At 44.0% G+C, this 19,750-nt stretch overlaps 1 protein-coding gene across 30 annotated transcripts in view; it reads right to left on the reverse strand.

Moving 5' to 3' along the window:
* LOC118223390 (protocadherin gamma-C5-like) overlaps positions 1-19,750 on the reverse strand; it is a 247,865-nt gene that overhangs the window by 49,851 nt on the left and 178,264 nt on the right. Inside the window, exon 1 of one of the 30 annotated variants that reach the window (XM_035409873.1) lies at positions 16,649-19,226. The exons of the other annotated variants lie outside the window; for them this stretch is intronic. Coding sequence (XP_035265764.1) covers positions 16,649-19,042 — 2,394 coding nt within the window. The 5' untranslated portion in view covers positions 19,043-19,226. Of the gene's footprint in view, positions 1-16,648; positions 19,227-19,750 lie in introns of those variants that run through there. 30 annotated transcript variants of the gene reach the window in all.

Here is a 19,750-nt window from a genome sequence, read left to right on the forward strand (position 1 = left end):
CTCTCTCTCTCTCTCTCTCTCTCACACACACACGCGCGCGCGCGCGCGCACACATAATTTTTCCCTCTGAGACGCGCACACACACTTTTTGTTTCTCTCTTTCTCCCTCTCCCTCTCTCTCTCTCTCTCTCTCTCTCACACACACACACAGACACACACACACACATACACACACGCGCATATAACAATCTCATTTGGCATAATTCTGTCACATTATTTACGCATTCATCAACATAAAAATAAACCCAATTACGAAATCTTATAACCACAGAGAAAAAGTAATAATTTGAAAGCTGTTATGGCATTATTTTAGTGCGTTTTAAAATAACCGTTTTGCTCCACATTGATATACAAAAATATGAAACTCAAACAGATCATGTATGGTTGCACACACTGGTTGTTCCTCTACAGCCAATCAGATGTTTTTCACAACGATATGAGAAAGTGCCATTTCTCGTTCTGCCTAGCAACGGAAACGCCTGCTTTGAGCATCATCAACACGGCTATAGCTATAACGGGGCTAGCCGCAGCTGGCCACGAATTAAATTTGAACGTCCCCGTTCATTAAAACACGACCGCCAGCAGCGAAAAACATTAAATAAATGCATTCGACAAATTAAATGAATAATACATGGATGAGCTGTCGGATTATCCAGTTAGGAGCCGGAACAGCGAGACATGGCGGAGTCTGCTGGCTCCGACAGAAAGAAGGGAGAATTTCAGCACCAGACTAGTGAACAGCGCCACACAGGCGGCGCTTTGTAGCTCCTGCATCCCGCGGAGCAGACTGGAGAGCTAATTTCTCAGCCCCGTTTGTAAACAAAACACAGCACATCCGCGACAGGGGGAAGAGCAAACAATGGACGCACATGTCTGGTGAAATTTAAGACTATTACTCTCGTGCCATTACGAATGAAGTATAATATTCATTAATTCATAGCTTGCATCTATTGACAACAACAACAACCCACATAACAAGAAAAATAGCAAATCTACAAATTCAAACAATAAAAAAAAATTCGCTGGAGTTACTGCTTTCGCAAAATCACGAGAGATGCATTCTGACACAGGTCCACTGGGAAATTGTGGACCATTAAAAAAATTAGGTTACCTTCAAGGACCAAGTGGCACTTACAATTAGAATCTAGTATCTATCCAGGGTATGTGCCTTTCTATAAATATTTATGCTCCACCACCTCTAATGTTAAGGACAGGACAATTAATTCACATACCCTTTCTGTTTAAAAAGGCAGAGACGTTGCTTGCAATTTCATCAACTCACATAAATTCACATGTCTGCATTTCTGAGTAGTAATTTTATAACCAGGTAAACACACAACTCTTCATTTTTTTGATGCTTCTATAGTCTGTGATAAAACATGCAGCTGGTGGGTTTCACATTTTCAGAGGCAGAGTCTGTTTTAATTTATAAAATCCCACAGATGGTTGCAGATCATTCAGCTGGTTTTCCTTTTGCAAAGCTACCGGGTTGCAGTAACACCGCATTTACATTCACTAAGGATTGCTAAAGCAGCCACGGAAAATGACCAGGAAGTGCACTACAGTCGGGCAAACAGCAGAGACCCCATACAGAACTGTGCTGACAGCTTCACCCGCCACGAACACAGGGTCAGTTCAATATAGAGCATACAATTCAGTATCTATTGTATTTCATGAATAGCAGATTTTCAGTGGTTGCTAAGCAGCATTCCCTGTAGGGTGTTATAATGAAAGTGCAGAGTTGCACCTCAAGAAAGGGGGGTATGCCTGGCCTGTTGTTCAACACGCTCTGAGATAAAACACTGAGGACGATTAATGCCCAAAAACGGACTGGAGAAGTTTAAAAGGTCAGAAGCACACACACAGGACTGCCTGTGTGGATTCGCTGGAGCAAGAGTGCTGGTGTGTGCCATGGAGAGGTTCTGGCTCACTCTGAAGGTTCTGGGGCAAGAGTACTGGTTTGTGTCATTCCAACACTTTATTCAGTCTCTTGTAAGACTCACATAGAACAGGGCTTGGGGAGCTGAGAGTGGTCTTCGCTCACGAGGATTGTGAGAAATGCAGCCAAGCTAACTTTCACAATGGACAGGTTTTGTAAGAAAAGTTTACTTGGCAAGAAAGTGCACAGGGAATTGCACAATTTCAAGCTTAATAGTTACTTTTCCACATGTTTCAGTTATTTCTTGTTGAATTGATTTCATCCCACTGAACAACATTTCTCTTGCCTGCTATAATTGATAATTATGACACTTACCTGTGAAGAACAGATCTGCATTTGGAGATATTTAGTCAGTGTGAGGTGTGGCTGTGCTGTAGCGCTGCTTAACTGTGTCAGTGTGCATGTGTGAGGTGGCAGGAACAATCATAGTATTGTCAGTTACAAGGAGGATTAAGGCTATGAGTGTTTTAGTCCATTTCCTGAGCTAATACCTGCAAACAGTCTAATTTGTTATTAGTTTTGTGTAATATAATATGAAATATCTTCCTGTTTTAAAAATTATGTTTAGTGCAGAGCCACATCTGACTTTGTCACAGGGGTCATCTGATGTTTTATGTTTTATTTTTTTTATCATAACAGGCATTTTCAGTGACTCAGCCCTTCCAGCTGGTCAGCTGACCTGTATGTATATTTTACTCATAAATCTGAAAGGGTCAAGGAGCTTCTGTTAGTATAAATCACAGTCAGGATGCTGACACAAACAGCTGCACTGTACTGCCTGACTTATGCTCATAACTGCACACAAATGGAACGGCACAAATAATATCTTATTTATTTATTAATTTATTTATTTATTGATTCAACAGTCAAGTTATTCAAGTTATATGCCCTATTCTTAATTTGGACCCATTGACTAAAGCTCAGATCAATCAAAACTGGACCCGGGCTATGAGTACCAGTTTGGTAATGCTTTCTACTGCTTTATATACTCTAATATGCTTGTGAACATTGGACCTATCCACTGAAAGCTTTTCTGTAATGGAAGTATTCTCTTTATTAACATATTTTATGTATTTTTTTTCTTTTTGCATTTTATAAACTATATGTTCATTTTGCATTATCCGTTCAATGTCATAAAAATATGCTAGTCATAAAAAGCATATTTTTATGACAAAAAAAAAAACCCCCAAAAAAACCCAAATTAATACGTGTACTGAAAATTGGTTCTAGCTGCATCAAATAACTTAATCAACAGTGATGAAGCACAACACTTCACCTTTTTATTATATCTTTCAATATATGTCAAATGAAACATAAAACTTTGAATTTGTCTTCATTTTGATTGTCCCAGCATCCCATAGCAGACAAGGAGAGAGACAGGTGTGTTTTTGTAGCACAATCCAAAGTATTCACTGTGCTTTTAATATAATGAATACAGCTGACTCTGACCTCTTTTCACTGCTTCTTAACTATATAGGGGTCAACTGAGAATTCTCTTTAACAACGATGACCCGGGGGGTCCACTTGTGTAGGGAATTTTGTAGCAAAACATATATGGGGATCATTAGGGGACCAGATGTACAGTGTCAAGTTTTTGGAGAATTTGACACCAGATTTATCTTTTCAAAAAGTTTCCGGTAATATTTTTAAAGTCATTGAAAGTGTGGTTACACAACACAGATAACTTGCTGTGTGTGTGTTTGTGTCTGTGTGTGCGTGTGCATGTGTGAGCGTGCTTGTGTTTTTGTGTGGTTTTATGGTTTTATCTTGCATTCAGGAGTTTTCTGTCCAATATAAAACAATTACCAGACACATAGTACAACAGAATCACATAGATACATGATGGTACAGAGGATGTGGAGAGACCAGGGACACCTGCTGGAGAGCAGAGTTCCAACAGGCCTGTCAATCAAGTGCATCTGGGATTGTTCTCTGAAAGCAGACTCTCTGTGGATCACTTACCTTTACTGTTATCATAAATGAGAGCTGGAGCTTTACTCTCATTTTACGTTTCCCATGAATGTCATGTGGGTTAAAAAAATAAATAAACCCAGAGATAGCATCTAGTTGGACATGCTGCTCAAAGCACACATCAGTCAAAAGCTCCCTTCACTCCTTCCCTCACTGCCCATCTCAGCCAAACTGCAGAGCACATTTGCATGACAAAATGGCTGCCAGGCACCAACCAGTTATGTACAACACATTAGTGCTAGTGTTAGTGAGTTTCCATATCATCACTGTAAAGCTATTATAGATGTTGAATAGATCCTAACATCATATATATGTAAGTGATAGCAATAATAATAATAATAATAATAACAAGCAAATAACCCATATAGGGCTGCTTGATAAACGCTATGTAAGTCCAACTGAATGCTTTCCCTGGGTTTGCTGTTTTGAGAGAACACCCCCAAGGTGCCATTGAACGACATTGGGAATTATGGTAATGTGTATAAAATGTTTCTTACCTTGATTGGAGGAGCACAGGGGTGACAGCAGCAGCAGCAGCAGCAGCAGCAGAGGCAGCACAGGGGATAAAAACATAGATCATTTTGGTTAGAGACGGAAATGCACTCTCACAGCTCAGCACATTCTGAACAGACACCTGAAACCTGGTCCCAGCAGTCCGTCCAGCTCCGGGAACATCTGGGTGGCAGTGTAGAACAATGGGTACACTAACAATGGGTACCTAAAGGTTGCAGGTTTGATTCCCATGTAGGACACTGCCTTTGAACCCAAGATACTTAATTTGAATTGCTGTATAAATGGAAACCATGTTAAAAATAAAAAGCAAAACGTTGTGTAAGTCGCTCTGGAAAAGAGTGTCTGCTAAATAGCAGTACTGTAGGTGTCTGTGCAGTGCCTGCCAAACCGGCTCAGAAAACAGAAGAAACATGACTCAATTCAAGGAGGATGATGGACAGTAAAAGTGAACTTTGCTCTGACAAAAAAACATTAAGTACTGAGACCGTGCTTGTCAGCAGGCTCCACTGACACTGCAGGAACATGCCAATAAGCAGATGTGACTTGTTGGATTACCTTGTCTTACACACACTGATACCTGTGGCCATACTTACCCATAATCCTTTTAACTGTTACTGACAGAATTTCACTGTCATAGGCGGAGATGGAGGAGGGGCTTTGCTGTTAGACCCACCCCATACAGAGTAACCAGAACAATTTAATTTTTAATATAAATCCACTATTATTCAGATACATGTAGGGAACAAATAAATTGAAACTCCTGATTAAATGAAGGAGAAGAAACGCAAAGCAAAGGCTATGCACTTAGACACACTTTTGCCCTCTGCTGATGATAACTGAAACAATGCTCTACTTCTCTTCATGCCTCACACCACACCTGGGTCAAATATGTATTTGTTTTGGATTCAAATAGTTTTCTACGCTTTACTGATCTTGCCTGGTGTATGGAACCAATGAAATACTCTCAAACAGTGCAAAACCCGCCTTCTGGTCATATTGGCAGTCTCAATTACACCAGGTAAGATCAACAGAGCACAGAAAAGTATTTAAATTCAAAACAAATACATATTTGACCCAGGTCTGCCTTGCACCCATATGTATGACAGACTAGGTCCGCCCCTGACAGCACGTATACAAAGAGAGACCTAACTTTGAAAGAGGGGGCAGGATGTTTTGTCGCTTCAGTGCCAAAGACAGCTAAAGACTTGTTTTTTCACAAGGAACGGCATCTGTGGTGATTTGGGCATATGGGCAAGACATCATCAGCAAAGGGCAAAGTGTATGTGGGTGTAAGCACATACTCCTGGATTGTGATGTGTGTGGATTCATTTAAAGAGCGAGGCAAAATGGGCGAGCAACAGCGGGTCAGCTGACCACAAATTTCAACCTGGGGGAGAGAAGGCAGTTTATATCAAAACAGTGGAGTTCAGTACTGTTAAAACACCTTACCTTATCAGGATTCCCATTCACTATTCATTACCTGCGAATTTACCTCCATTTTTATACTTTTTTTCTCCAGTGCATTATGCTACTTGTAGCGCTAAGCTACTTATTTGTGTGGACATTATTTCTGTTCTTCCCCTCCCTCCCTGTATTTCTGCAACAAGGGCATCAAGGGAAATCGTTTCATCCTTTTAAACCTCTCACCACAGACACATGCACTGTAAACTGACTATCCCGACATACCAGCATGTGTGTGGGATAAACAGCACTCTTAAATGACAATAAAGATACACTGTTTATACCACAATGTGTGTGCAGTACCATATTGCAGGAGGAAATAAAAACAGTGTTGTACAGACTGTGTTGTACACAGTGCTCTACATAGTAACGAATATAGACAGTGCTCCAGTACATTGAGGTTCACCTCTCAGGTAAAAATAAGAACTTCTTTATAACGGCTCCAACAAAACTCAAGAGAAATGGTTCACACAGTGCAGCTGCACAAGATCAGTGAAAACTTTCAGCCAGCACAGCGCCTCTGAACATCCAGTCCCTGAACACACACACACACACACACACACACAGAACACAAACACATGTACACGCACGTGCACGCACATGCACAAACACACACACACTCACACAGAGAACACACATACACGCACATGCACAAACACACACACACTCACACAGAGAACACACATACACGCACATGCACAAACGCACACACAAACGCACGCACACTGCAGATGTGTAAATCAGTGATCATTGTCAGCCAGGAGAGTTCCTCTAAACACACAGTCTTTGGGCACATGTGCCCACCATCCCTGACCACAGACTGCAGGTGTGTAAAATCAGTGTGATAACATTTAGCTAGAACGCCACTAAACACACACACACACACACACACACGCACACACAAACACACACCACACACATGCACACCCACCCATCCAAACACACACACACACACACACACAAACACACACCACACACATGCACACCCACCCACCCAAACACACACACACGCACACACAAACACACACCACACCCATGCACACCCACCCACCCAAACACACACACACACACACACACACACACACACACAAAGGTAAAATCATATTGATAACCGACAGTCGTCACCGCTGAGTACACTCATGCTGCAGTGCAGGCATTTGCCTTATCACAGGCAGTGAATCAGAGAGGGAGGAGGAAAGGGGGGGAGGGGAGGATGGAAAAAGAAAAAGACAAGAGAGGAAAACAATGCCACAAAATCACAGGAAAATGACCCCATACTGAACAATTAATTTGATGCTATTAATTTCAGAACAAAACCGCACCCCGCATCGTGTGATAGAATCCCAGGGCAACATCCATCCCCCCAGCCTTAGGTAACCTACATAACGAGGACTGAGACAGGAGCCATATTGGCAGTATGTGTTATTCATGCGTTTCTCCGTGTGTGTGTGTTTGTGTGGATGCTCCATTAGGCTAAAAGGAAGAGGAAGAAAGCTCCAGATCTAAGCACTAAGGCCGGTGCCAGGAAAGACTGAATCCTGCAATAAGCACGCTGTAAATGTAGCACTCGCTAAAGATTCACTCTACATGTAACGATGTTCAGATGTCAGACGTTTCGACCTGATAAACGCAGAGTACGATAAGAGCATACAAAGCACAAGGGAAGAGATCCAGGGATAAGACCCCACCCCCACTGTGCGCTCACACACACACACACACACACACCTCCCTAACTGTGGCAGGCAGCCCACAGCCCAGGAATGCCACATCACACCATCCACAGCAGGGGCACTTCCTGCCTTTCCACCACCTTCACGGTTTGCATCTTTCCCATACACTGAACTGTACGCCCCTTCCTGTCCCCCCTACGGTTTTCTGAACAATGGTACAGTCTGCACTGTGAGTCAGCTGTTGCCATGGCAATTGCATCCCACCATTTGTCCTGAGCCTGCCATGAAAAAAAGCTGTCTGGGGGGAAAAAAAGCACGCAGAGAGAAAGAAAGAGGGAGTGAGATAGGAGCGAGGAGGAGGACAAATGAGAGAAGGAGATAAGCAGACTGTAAGAGCTGTACATATATTTCTCCAGCCAGAAAATCAATACCAGCAACTACAATCCAGCTTTAATTTGTAATTCATGATTTCACAAACATCAGCAACAGCAGCCAATTATTCCAGAATGAAAGAGGCCGTGTGAATATTAATGGAAACGCAGTTCAGTAAACAGACCAAGCATGAGTGTGAAGGCACTGTGGTACTGTGAGAGAGCGGCGCAGGTGCGGCTGCACAGAGAGCCCGTGGAGCTGCTGTAGGGGGTGGGGCGTGGCATTCTGGGCTGAGAGGAGCAGACAGAATAATGAATGCCTCTGCAGAGCAGCACGGGGGGGGGGGTGGGGTAACTTCAGACAGACAGAGAGGGAACTGTGCATCTGCCCATCGCCTTCAGAAAAGGCTGAATGATACTGAGGAGGATCAGTCTGATGTGTTGTGTTGTGCGTGTGTGTGTGTGTGTGCTTGTGCATGTGTATGCACATGCGTTTTGTTGTGTTGTGTGTGTGTGTGTGTGTGTGCGCGTGTGTATATGAGAGTGAAAGAGAAGCAGAAATGAAGAGAGAGAGAGAGAGAGAGAGAGAGAGACTGTGTGTGCATGTGCTTGATCAGAGAAGACAACATACAATCACCATAAAATAAAAATGATAATCATCCTCTATAAATAAAATCCTAGAGAGGGATTTTATTTCCAGAGCATTTCGCAATATGAAAGTGTTAAATGAGGTGTGTTGGTGTATCATAGAGATTGTGCAGTATAAAATTGTGAGTTATAAAAAGGTTGGGTTTGTGAGTGTCCGTAGGTGTGTAAAAGAAAGAGAGCAAGGGAGAAAGAGCAACAGATATACTGTGCGTGCACGTGCTTGATATATTAGGGAAGACAAAGTGTAATAAACATAAAATAACTTTATCATACATTCTATGAATCCTAAAAGTTGATTTTATTTACAGAGCATTTCACAATCTTAAAGTGCTTTACAGTGAAGGAAGAAAGCTCACTTCAAACACCACCACAGATGGTGTGTGTCTGTGTGTGCGTGTATGTTGAAAAGCGTGAGTGTATGTGAGTATGTGTTTGTACGTGCAGTGTGTGAATGTGAGTGGGTGAAAGACAGAGTGTGTGTAGGTGTGAAATAGTTTGAGTGAATGCAGGTGTGTTGGTATCTGATTACATAAAAGAGATTATGTAATAAAACATTTTGAGTAAAAAAAAGGCTGTGATTGTGTCTGCATGGAGAGCTGGGGAGAGATGGGCTGTGTGTGTGTATGTGTGTGAGTGTTAGTGTGAGTGCAAGTGTGTATGTTTGTGTGTGTGTGTGTGTGTATGTGCGCGTGCACATGCATGCACATGTGATAGTCCTCCTGCCCTACTGTTACACTGCCCTCACAAACCCTCTCTAATCCAGCTGGAGTCTGCTGCAGTATTACTGCAGGCAGAGCACTGTATACATTAAAACAGACCAATACAATGTCTGCATAGGTCTGTTTTACCTGATACACTGACTGATACACAGACTGTATTAGGAAAAACAGACACCCTGTGATTTACACTGATACCCACATATACGCATTATGCACACATGGCCACTGGGTAATACGCTCACTTTGGGGGATTAAAACTAAAATCATGACAAAACAATTGGTTGCTCTGACAGTTCCAAATACTGCATGTCCACATTTAGAGGGCGCAAAACACAAAGCTATGTAAGTATTTTGTAAGAATTTTGTCAATATTAGCAGCTTAGCCTTCTTAGTTACATTTTGGGTAGTTGGTGACTTCCAGCATTCCCAACTGTGAGGGAGGTCTGGCATTGCTGAGCCTGCCCCTCCATACCACTTTTAAAATGATGCATTCAAGACAGATGCCATTGTTCTAACGCACATCATTGTCTGAAATGCAGTTAATTTTAAACGGATAGACGCAGTTGCAGATTTGAGGACCCCTCCCCTGTATCACCGGTGGAGCTGCCTATTTGGAGGACCCCGAGGAGAGAGGGGAGAGGACAGTAAGACACCGCAAGGTTACAGCCTTCCTACGTCCTGCAGCTAAAACACACTGCAGTGCAATTAAGCTGTGTCACTGCGTATTTGAGTATTTTTATGCTTGTTCATGGTTTTCTCATTTCATGGGATGGAAGCTTTCAGACGTGAATGGAGATCATATTTCAATACAGTGAATATTTGATTCTGTAGATTCTGTATTTTGTTTTTTTAACAAACAAGCAGTTGAGACTGTAGCTCCATAACAGCTCCACAACATATGTTCATCTCCCCGGGACTACTCACTAAATACACAAGCAACTACAGGACCCCAGAGTGGATCCATGCATGGAGGGGTGGGAGGGGTGGTATGGCTTTCAGGGGCCCTGTCACTAGATAAGGGCCAAAAGAGGACACCATCGGTGCTGCCCCATCCTATACGCATGATGGGTACTGCATGTAGGGGCCCGGGGCCCATGAAAGAGCCTCCCCTTAACTTGAAACCACTGTTTAAAATACAGTCCCATCCCCCCACCCCCAATCACAATCTCTGCCTATAACATACCCAAAAACGATTGTAATTAAGCACAGTTAGCACTGACACATCTTACTCAATTGCATATAGGAGTACAGAGGACTATCCAGACTGGTATTCACCCAAGACTACACTTATGGTTATAGACTTTAGATGTGTTTATCAGCACTGATGGTTCATTGCCAAATAACAGAGCCAGTTGAAGAGTAGTAGACCCGATTAATTAATCGCAATCTTATCTTTAAGACTAACCGTGACATGATTTTATCAAACAGCCGAAAGCATGTTTTCCTCCTAAGGAGGTGATTCCAAGGGCATCAGTCCGTCCTTCAGCCATTCAGATGCTTAAGCAATGCTAACCACACCTCCAAAACGCGAGTCAAAGCGAATGAAAGAAAATCGGTGAAGAAAATCAGTCAACACAGGTAACACAAACATCCTTGTAAAATGTACAGGGAGGGAAGGTGAACAGACCCTGTCTCATCCAGCTCACGCACGGTACGCTCAGTACAGCCTCTCGTCCACAGACTGCAGGCTGCACTGGAAGACAGCCAGTGAAAACAATGATAGCGCTCCATAGCACTCCGTGCTCTGGCTAAGCACTCATCTGCACACATGAAAAATAAAGCACAGTGAGAGGACTCTGGTCTGTTTTTTTTATTTATTTCCAAACTACGGTGTGAAAGCAGAACCTCTGGGATCTGCGGGAGCTGCTGCAGCTTGTGCTGCAGACGGGTTGTACAGGCATGCCCACCCTCCCCCCACTGCACTGCTCACCTTCGTTTTACACTGTTTTGCCAGCTTTTGAATTTACAGCACAATTGCATTTATACCAATATCCTTTTACTTGATTTTACTATTTTATTTTAGCACTATTGTTTTGACCTCATATATAATTTATTGTGCAACTGCACTCTTGTTGCCTAAACACAACACTGCATGTCCCTATGTCTTTAACCTGGATATCATTTTTAATTATGTGTACTGCACACTGTGTTGACATCACCAGCATCCAGATTTCCTGTACACACTGTGCTGATTATTGTTGTGAATGCGATGCCATTTGGCAGAGAAGCCGCTCCCTTGCGGAGAAATGTATTTGGATTTTTCAAGCTAAACACTGTCCTGAGATCATGCCCGCCTGTACACAATGAAACAAATGTGTTCCTGCAATACAACTAACGCTAGCAGAGGCCAGAGCAAATGCATGGACATGCTGAAGCTAAAGCCTCAGCATAATGAGGGTAATGTCTGGACACAACGGCCAACACCTGCGTTGATCCAGCTATCGGCGAATCACTGATTCAAGGGCAAAATCTCAGCCTCCTCTTCACTGAGGGGCCAGTGGAAAGGGAAAAGAGACCCAAAAGCATCCTTTAGCCAAAAACTCAGAAAGCCAGAAGTAATGTGAGGGTGGGGCGTCTCGGTACATGTCTGATTTGACCGGTGCATGAATGCCTGTGCCCTAAATTCAGCTGATGGGGAAACTCCTGGGGGGCAATATCAAAGCCAAATGCCATTTCAAAGAGGTGACATGTCTCTGTTCTACTGTCAGCAGATTACAGTGGATTCATTCTGCCTTCAGTATGTAACAGTAGATTACACACCTCTCATTCCAGGCAGAAAACAAAGCCTTTGAACACAGAAATCTACCATTTATCTCATTCTCTGTCATTCCATGTCTCTCTCTCTCACACCGCAGCTCTCTCTCTCTCCCTCTCTCTCTTTCTTTCACACCACACCACAGCTCTCTCTCTCCCTCCCTCCCTCCCTCCCTCCCTCTCTCTCTCTCTCTCTCTCTCTTCCTCCCTCCCTCCCTCCCTTCCTCCCTCCCCCTCTCCTTCCCATCCACCTCTCTCTCTTTGTCTCCGTCTCTGCACTGCAGCTCTGGAGAGGGACGAGGTGGGCGTGGCAGCAGCGCTACACTCGCCAGAGCCGGAGGAGCAGCAGGAGAGCAGCGTTACATGATACGCATCACATGGCGGTGTGGGCTCTGACAGTGAGGGAGGGCAGAGTGACTCACTGCTCCTCAGCCAGCGATGTAAAAATAAAACCCATCTCACACTGTGGCAGAACAGACCGGGGGTGCGGGCCACGTTTGATACTGGAAGAGTGAGGGGCTGGTTTGGAGATACACTGTAACCACAAGGCTTGGCTTCTCACACTGCCTGGGTGGATGAAACAGATGGAAGAAGTCCCTGAAGCCCCCGTTCTCATCATCGCCCTCCAAACCCACTGCCGCCCGGCCAGGATGAGGTTTCTTTCCTCCAACGGTGGGACGAGAACCTCAGAATGCGTTTCCTGTCCGGGTGATCAAGTTTCACCGTCTCCCTCGTTCGAGAAAACCCACGGGCTGCGCTGGGTCTGAGCTCACAGAGAGTGTGGGGGAGCTTTGTGTTTCTGTACTCATACATGCTACTGGTGAGCTCTGTGGCTCAGCACTCAGAGTCTGAGTCCGTTTATTCACAGAGGCCAGCAGTGATCACTGCATACAACACTGATGTATATTCATCCTTTAGGGTGCAGCAAGGTCAGGACATGGGATGTCACAGTGAGAAGAAGGGAGAAAGCACAAAAATGTGATTGGACTGTTCTTATGTGATGTAACAATCACTACTGGTAACTGAAAGCAACGGAGTTCTAGAACACTGACTTACAAAAAAACAGATGGAAGAAGTCCCTGAAGCGCTTTCGTCATCATCGCCCTCCAAACCCACTGCCCACTGACTTACAAAAAAAAAAAACATTCTAAACAAACCTTCTCTTCAAAGCGTTAAGCACAGGAAGGAGCACACACAGAAAGGGCTGAGATTCGTTTCTCAATCTCACATACATGTTTCTGCTCAGTATTATAGCACAGTGATATTACAGCACAGTGATTATCACAAAAAATAAAAATCAAGGTGTTATCTCTATTTTCTTCAAAAGCTAGCACTCTATTCTTGCAAATGAAGCATGCATACTTGATTATAAACACCTTGAATGTGATAGGCCTTGTCTGACAGTGAGAATGCTTTCAAAATCTGATACACCAAAGGCACACGTTGAATGAAAGCTACAGCGCGGAACAGAGATTGGTAGACCCAGATAGTGGTATACCTTATATGTGATATACTAATGAATTGCATCTGTAGAGTCTGCAGAGGTGATAGCTTTCAAATCAATTAGTATTGATGATTCAGGGGAAAGTAGCAGAGGACTAAAAACTGCCTGCAAAAGCAGAATGTGTGTGTGTGCCAGAGACAGAACGCAACCGAGATTCCACTCAAAGCATGGACTCAGATCACAGGTAATCTTGTTTGTTTCATGCCAACTGCAATTAGGCCTGTTTTTAGACCGCATAACAAACAGGACAGGCACTGAGCCAGAGCCACTGTAGGAGCCACCACACCACAGGGTCAACACTGGCAGGGGTATTAGACAGCAACAGACCTGGGTGCTTTTACAGTCTGAGACACTCGTGGGGGTATGGCACACTGGTATATCCGCATCTCACGGCTTGGCATTTTAAATTTGTAATCCGGGTCCCTGTGTAGGAAGCTGACTGCCTCCAATCATACTAGAAGCAAAACGTGACCTTTCCGTGAGCCTTAGCTCTGGACGTTCACAGGTGCTAATCCTCACCCCCGAGAAACAGGTACGCACAGCCTTCAGAAAATAGTGAAAGGAAAACACATCCCATTTGTGGACAACTGACCGACAAGCCTGCCAAGACAGCCAGTGAACCAGAGCCCGTTAATCACGGCAGCAGCCGGCTCACAGCACTGAACGCGTCCCGTACCCAGGGGTCAGACTTCGAGGAGCTCTCCTCGCGTGCACCGAAGCGCCAGGCCTGCCTGCCGTTGCCCTCTCGCTGACACGGGAGTGCAGAGCGACCGCAGCCCCGCAGGCCCCAAGCCCAGCTCCTGATCTCGCAGGGTGGGCAGGACGTTCCGCCTCCGATTCAAACATCTGTCCGGCTGACAGCCCTGAGAAGGGAAGCGGTCTCCCCCCCCTCCCACCCCCCGCATGCAGGATGCAGATCGGCGGTTTAATCAGACGCCGCAGTATTTACCGGCGCTCGCGGCTTTGCGGAATTCCCTGTGAGGCCGCTCCGTAATGACTCTCAGCCGCGGGACTCGGCCGTCGGAGCGCAGGGGGGTTCTGGGGACAGATGTGGGGACAGATGTGGGGACGGATTGCTTGCAGACGGGCCCGGGATCATTACAACTCCGCTCGCCATGCCTGCGAGGCGGTGGCTCCGCCATTTCCTCCCGCCACCAACCCTGAAACAGCGGCTCCCCAGCCCCTCCCGTGTCCCGCACGCTGGACCAATGACACTGCAAGTGTGATACCACTTTCTGATATGTTAACACGGCTCAGGCACGCAAATCCTTTGATCTCACATTTACACTCTGGGGAAAAATCTCTGCAGAAGTTTATGTGGGGAGTTGGAATGCCATGTGTTATGCATTTCCTCCCGCATCGTTAAACTCAGAGCCATAAAACGTTAATGACCCCACTGGTGGTAGAGTCAGTGTATCGCGGGTTTATTATAATGTAAAGGAGAGTATGTTTGGCACCTACAGACCTAGTTTTGCAATACTGAGAGTATTCTACAGGCATGCCGTCTCAATCCAACTGCAGACATTTATAAATTTGAATATAGCTATTTCCTTATTTACAGAACTGGTACCATTAGAGGTGTTATGCTGCATCTATTGTTTAAAATAATTACAACATCTAAATTAATGCAATATACAATGTATTATGTGGGCTGAGTACCTGATACCAAAAGAGTATCAAGGTCAGCAACATGATTTTCATTAAATTATATGCATCACATGTTGAATCATGAATAATGGCATGTGTCTTTGTATTGCTTCAAAGCGAAAGCCACTTATTGCACAAAGGCTTTATTAAACTAATTTAAAAAAAATGTTAGCCTTGACTTGTTGGCTTTTTATAGACCCTCAGTGAAAGGGAATACCTTTAAAAGAATAGTTGGATTTTAAACAAAAACAGGAGCAAGAGTGCGTGCCCATTATGCAGAGGTGGAAAGGCCAGGGGTCAGAAAGTAAAATCCTGCCATGTCTTTCATCCACCCGTGAACTCAGCCAGCTGATTTCACCACTTCGCTCGACCTCCTGGCTGAACAACTGGCCTAATTAGCAAACCCAGGTGACTGGAACAAAATCCTGGGGAGGACATTTACTTTCTGAACCTGGATCTTCCACCTCTACCATTGCACACACAGCAGCATGCACACAGAGTCCCTGCTCGTGAACAATCTGCTTCGCCTCCATTAGCAGTGCTATGGCCCTGTCTCCCTGCTGCCTTGCAGGAACAGCACAGCAGTGAGAGAGAGAGAGAGAGAGAGAGAGAGAGGAAACGGCTCAGAGCTTCAGTGGCTCAGTTCCAGCATCCTCAATTCTCCTTCTGCAGTTATCAACACAGCACAAACTAAAGACACATTAATACGTACATCATTTTGTTTTCAAGTGAGTCTACTTCTTACTTTACATCTCATCCCAGTATGTGAGTGAGGAAGAAAGCCTTTTAAAATAATTGTGTTACAATTAAGACAATTCATACGAGGAAGATTTAGTGGAGGTTAGTCCAAATAAAGCATGAAGTGGCAATATAGATGTATCCTTTGACCAGGTACTCCCTCAGATTTTAGTCCTCATCAAGAGCAAAATGTGGCTGCCTATAAAAAAAAACCTTTAATAAAATCGGTATCTCCAGGCAACACTTGCCAGTGCTCCCTGACCTTCCTTTTCGCAGCTGGTGATACAGTAGAGAATGTGCACACTAAACACCATAGACCTATGATTGGTTTAGTCATACAAAGGTACACTTGTCCACGGGTAAACCAATCAAATATAATTGAATTTCAGCATTAAACAGTCGATCACACTCAAACATGTTACCCTAGAGTAGATCTGTATCTCAAATGTACGGTTACTTGCGGGCATAACACCCTAAGAGGGCCAAAACACGGCCAATTTGCATTAAATGATTCAAACCAGATCATATAGCCGGGGATATAACCTCTGACATAATCATATAGACAACGTTTTAAAGACAACATTCAACTGAAACATCAACAACCCCCAGTTTCCTGAGATTGTGCTTTTTAGCAAGAAACCTCACAAATCTGTTAAATTCATCACATAACAACAATGGGAAAAGGGGCAAATGTGTACCACTCAAACGCTCACCTGATTCTCTAAATTCTCCCCGAACCCTTTCTCCTGCACGTGCGGCAGTGTTTGGCTTCCACTGGCCTCCAGACTAATGATGCTCTGACTGCACGGTCTGATATCCTTCAAATCGCTTTTTCTAGAGTCAGTAGTTCGGTAGTTATACACTTGCTGAAGAGTTCCGGTGCCGCCGACGTCTGCGTAAAATGGTGGGTAATACGGTATAACTGGGAGGTTTGCGTTCGATTTATAATATAATCGAGATTGTCTCCATCTATAGAACTTGACTGAGACTATGGCAATGATTGACACAATAAAAAGAAATGATACTACGGCCAGTGCCAAAACTAAGTAGAAAGTCAAGTTGTCGTTGTATTCCTTATCGTGCATAAAATCGGTGAACTCTGAGAGCACTTCCGGGATGCTGTCCGCAACCGCCACATTGACGTTGACTGTGGCAGAACGGGAGGGCTGTCCACTGTCCTCCACTACAACAGTAAGCTTTTGTTTTACAGCATCTTTATCAGAGACCTGTCGTGAAGTTCTTATTTCTCCATTTTGTAAGCCCACTGCAAATAAATTCCTATCTGTCGCTTTCAGCAGTTTATATGAGAGCCATGCGTTCTGTCCAGAGTCCACATCAACAGCGACCACTTTAGTGACAAGATAACCAACGTCTGCTGAACGAGGCACAATTTCAGCCACCACTGAGACACCTGTCTGTACTGGGTACAGAATCTGAGGTGCGTTATCGTTCTGGTCTTGGATGAAGATATTTAGAGTGGTATTACTGCTTAAAGGAGGGGATCCGCCATCTTGAGCTTTAACGTGTATTTTAAAATATTTGATTTGTTCGTAATCAAAAGACCTCACTGCGTGAAGTACACCGTTGTCTGAATTAATTGAAACGTAAGAAGTCAACGGTGATCCATTCAAATCACCGTCTTCAATAAAATAAGATACACGAGCATTAGGACCCCAGTCAGCGTCATTTGCTTTCAGGGAAAACAGAGATGCGGATGGCAAGTTATTTTCCATCACATAGACATTGTAACTTTCTTGTTCAAACTGTGGTGGATGATCGTTGACATCCGATATCTTTACCGTTAACGTATGAGTACTAGAGAGAGGCGGAATGCCTCCATCTACTGCAGTAATTGTAATGTTATATTCTGGTGTCTGCTCTCTGTCTAACACCGAATCCGTCACAATACTGTAGTAGTTAGTTAATGACGATTCGATTTTGAAAGGGATGCTCTGGTCAACTATGCATGTAACTTTACTATTCTCTTCTGAATCCAGGTCTTGCACATTTATCATAGCAATTACAGTCCCGGGAACTGCGTCTTCCCGCAGCGTATTAGAAAATGACATTAGTGTTATTTTTGGATAGTTGTCATTAACGTCAAATACATCTATAATTACTTCCGCGGAATCGGTTAACCCTCCTTGGTCTTTAGCTTGTATTTTAATCTCATACAATTTATGTTTTTCGAAATCTAAATTTCCGGCTACTCTTATTTGGCCAGTGAAGGCATCTATCGCGAACAACTCTGTAATAGTCGAAGTGGCATGCTGAAAATAGTACTCCACTTTATTATTTGTTTCGCCATCCGCGTCTGTTGCACTTACTGTTGTTATTAACGTCCCAATAACTGCATTTTCCTCCACGGCTCCCCTGTAAACTGCTTGATTAAATACTGGTGAATTGTCGTTCGCATCTAGAACCACAATATGGATTTTTACCGTACCGGACCGCTTAGGATCGCCACCATCAACGGCAGTCAATGTTAAATACTGGTGGTCTTGCTTTTCTCGGTCTAAAGGAGCCTGAAGGACCATTTCTACTTTTTTACTACCCCCTGGTCGGCTTAGCGTCTTTAAAGTGAAATGATCTGTCGGGTGGAGAGAGTAGCTCTGGAGGCTGTTTATACCAACGTCCAAGTCCACTGCGCTTTCCATAGAGAAGCGCGCTCCGGCTACAACCGACTCGCTTATTTCCAGTGTAATTTCAGGTCGAGGGAAAACTGGGCTGTTATCGTTGATATCCAGTATTTCCACGGTAACACGATAAAGCTCAATTGGGTTTTCAAGAATCACTTCAAAACTGAAGCTGCAGGCGGACATTTCCCCGCATAGCTGCTCTCTGTCAATTCTTTCCTTCACAATCAGATGCGCTTTCTCCCTGTCCAGCTCAACATACTCACTGGTGCCCGCGGTAAATATCCTAGCGCGCCCTGAAGCCAGCCGGTTAGGATCCAATCCGAGATCTTTCGCTATATTTCCTACGAAGGAGCCGACCACCATTTCTTCTGGGATGGAGTACCGAACCTGTCCGGATGCCCAACGATTCATAATGACACAAAGAAGCAGGTACAATGGCCATATTAGGACCAGCTTTTTCGATGCCATGTCGATTTCGCGTTGACAAGAAACTGAATTATTATACAGCCAGAAACAAATGTCCAAAATCGTAAAAAAAATCTTTTTTGTATTGGTTATTTTATTTTGGAATGCACTGTCCTTTGGTGTAATTCAGGCACTATGGATGCTATTAACTGTGCTTCTCGATCTCGTGCTGCGCAATAATGTGGGAGGTACTTGAAAGCGGGTGTGCAGAGCAACCCTCTCGTGATCAACAGCGGCACTTAGGGTCCAAATGCAGTACTGCTTCACACGGTTGTGTGTTCTGCTGCAAATAACTGTTGAAGGAGAACGACAATATAATAGCAAATTTCCTTATGGGCCAAATGTTCTTTTGGACAGCTCCGGGCTGCAACACAGCGTCGCGTTACAGTTTTCTTGGCTCGAGTTTTAAATTCCTTCCCAACATCAACTTGATATAAACTGTGCATAACCAGACTGGGCTGTAGACATATTTTCATTTATGCATTAAACTTATCAATTAAAAACCATGCAGCAGTGACATTAAGATTATTATTAGTCCACACAGTAAACTTTCCAAAGTTGGGTTAATTGAGAGTGTGGTACAAACGTAATCTGTGTAAGGCTGACTGGACAAGAGCGTCTACCAAACGACAAAATTGCATTACAATGTAGACCTACTGTAAACAGGAGCCGACTTTCCATGAAAACAAGTAGGATATTCCTATTTAATAC

The sequence above is a fragment of the Anguilla anguilla genome, chromosome 3, assembly GCF_013347855.1.
Source record: "Anguilla anguilla isolate fAngAng1 chromosome 3, fAngAng1.pri, whole genome shotgun sequence".
Classification (NCBI taxonomy): Eukaryota; Metazoa; Chordata; class Actinopteri; order Anguilliformes; family Anguillidae; genus Anguilla; species Anguilla anguilla.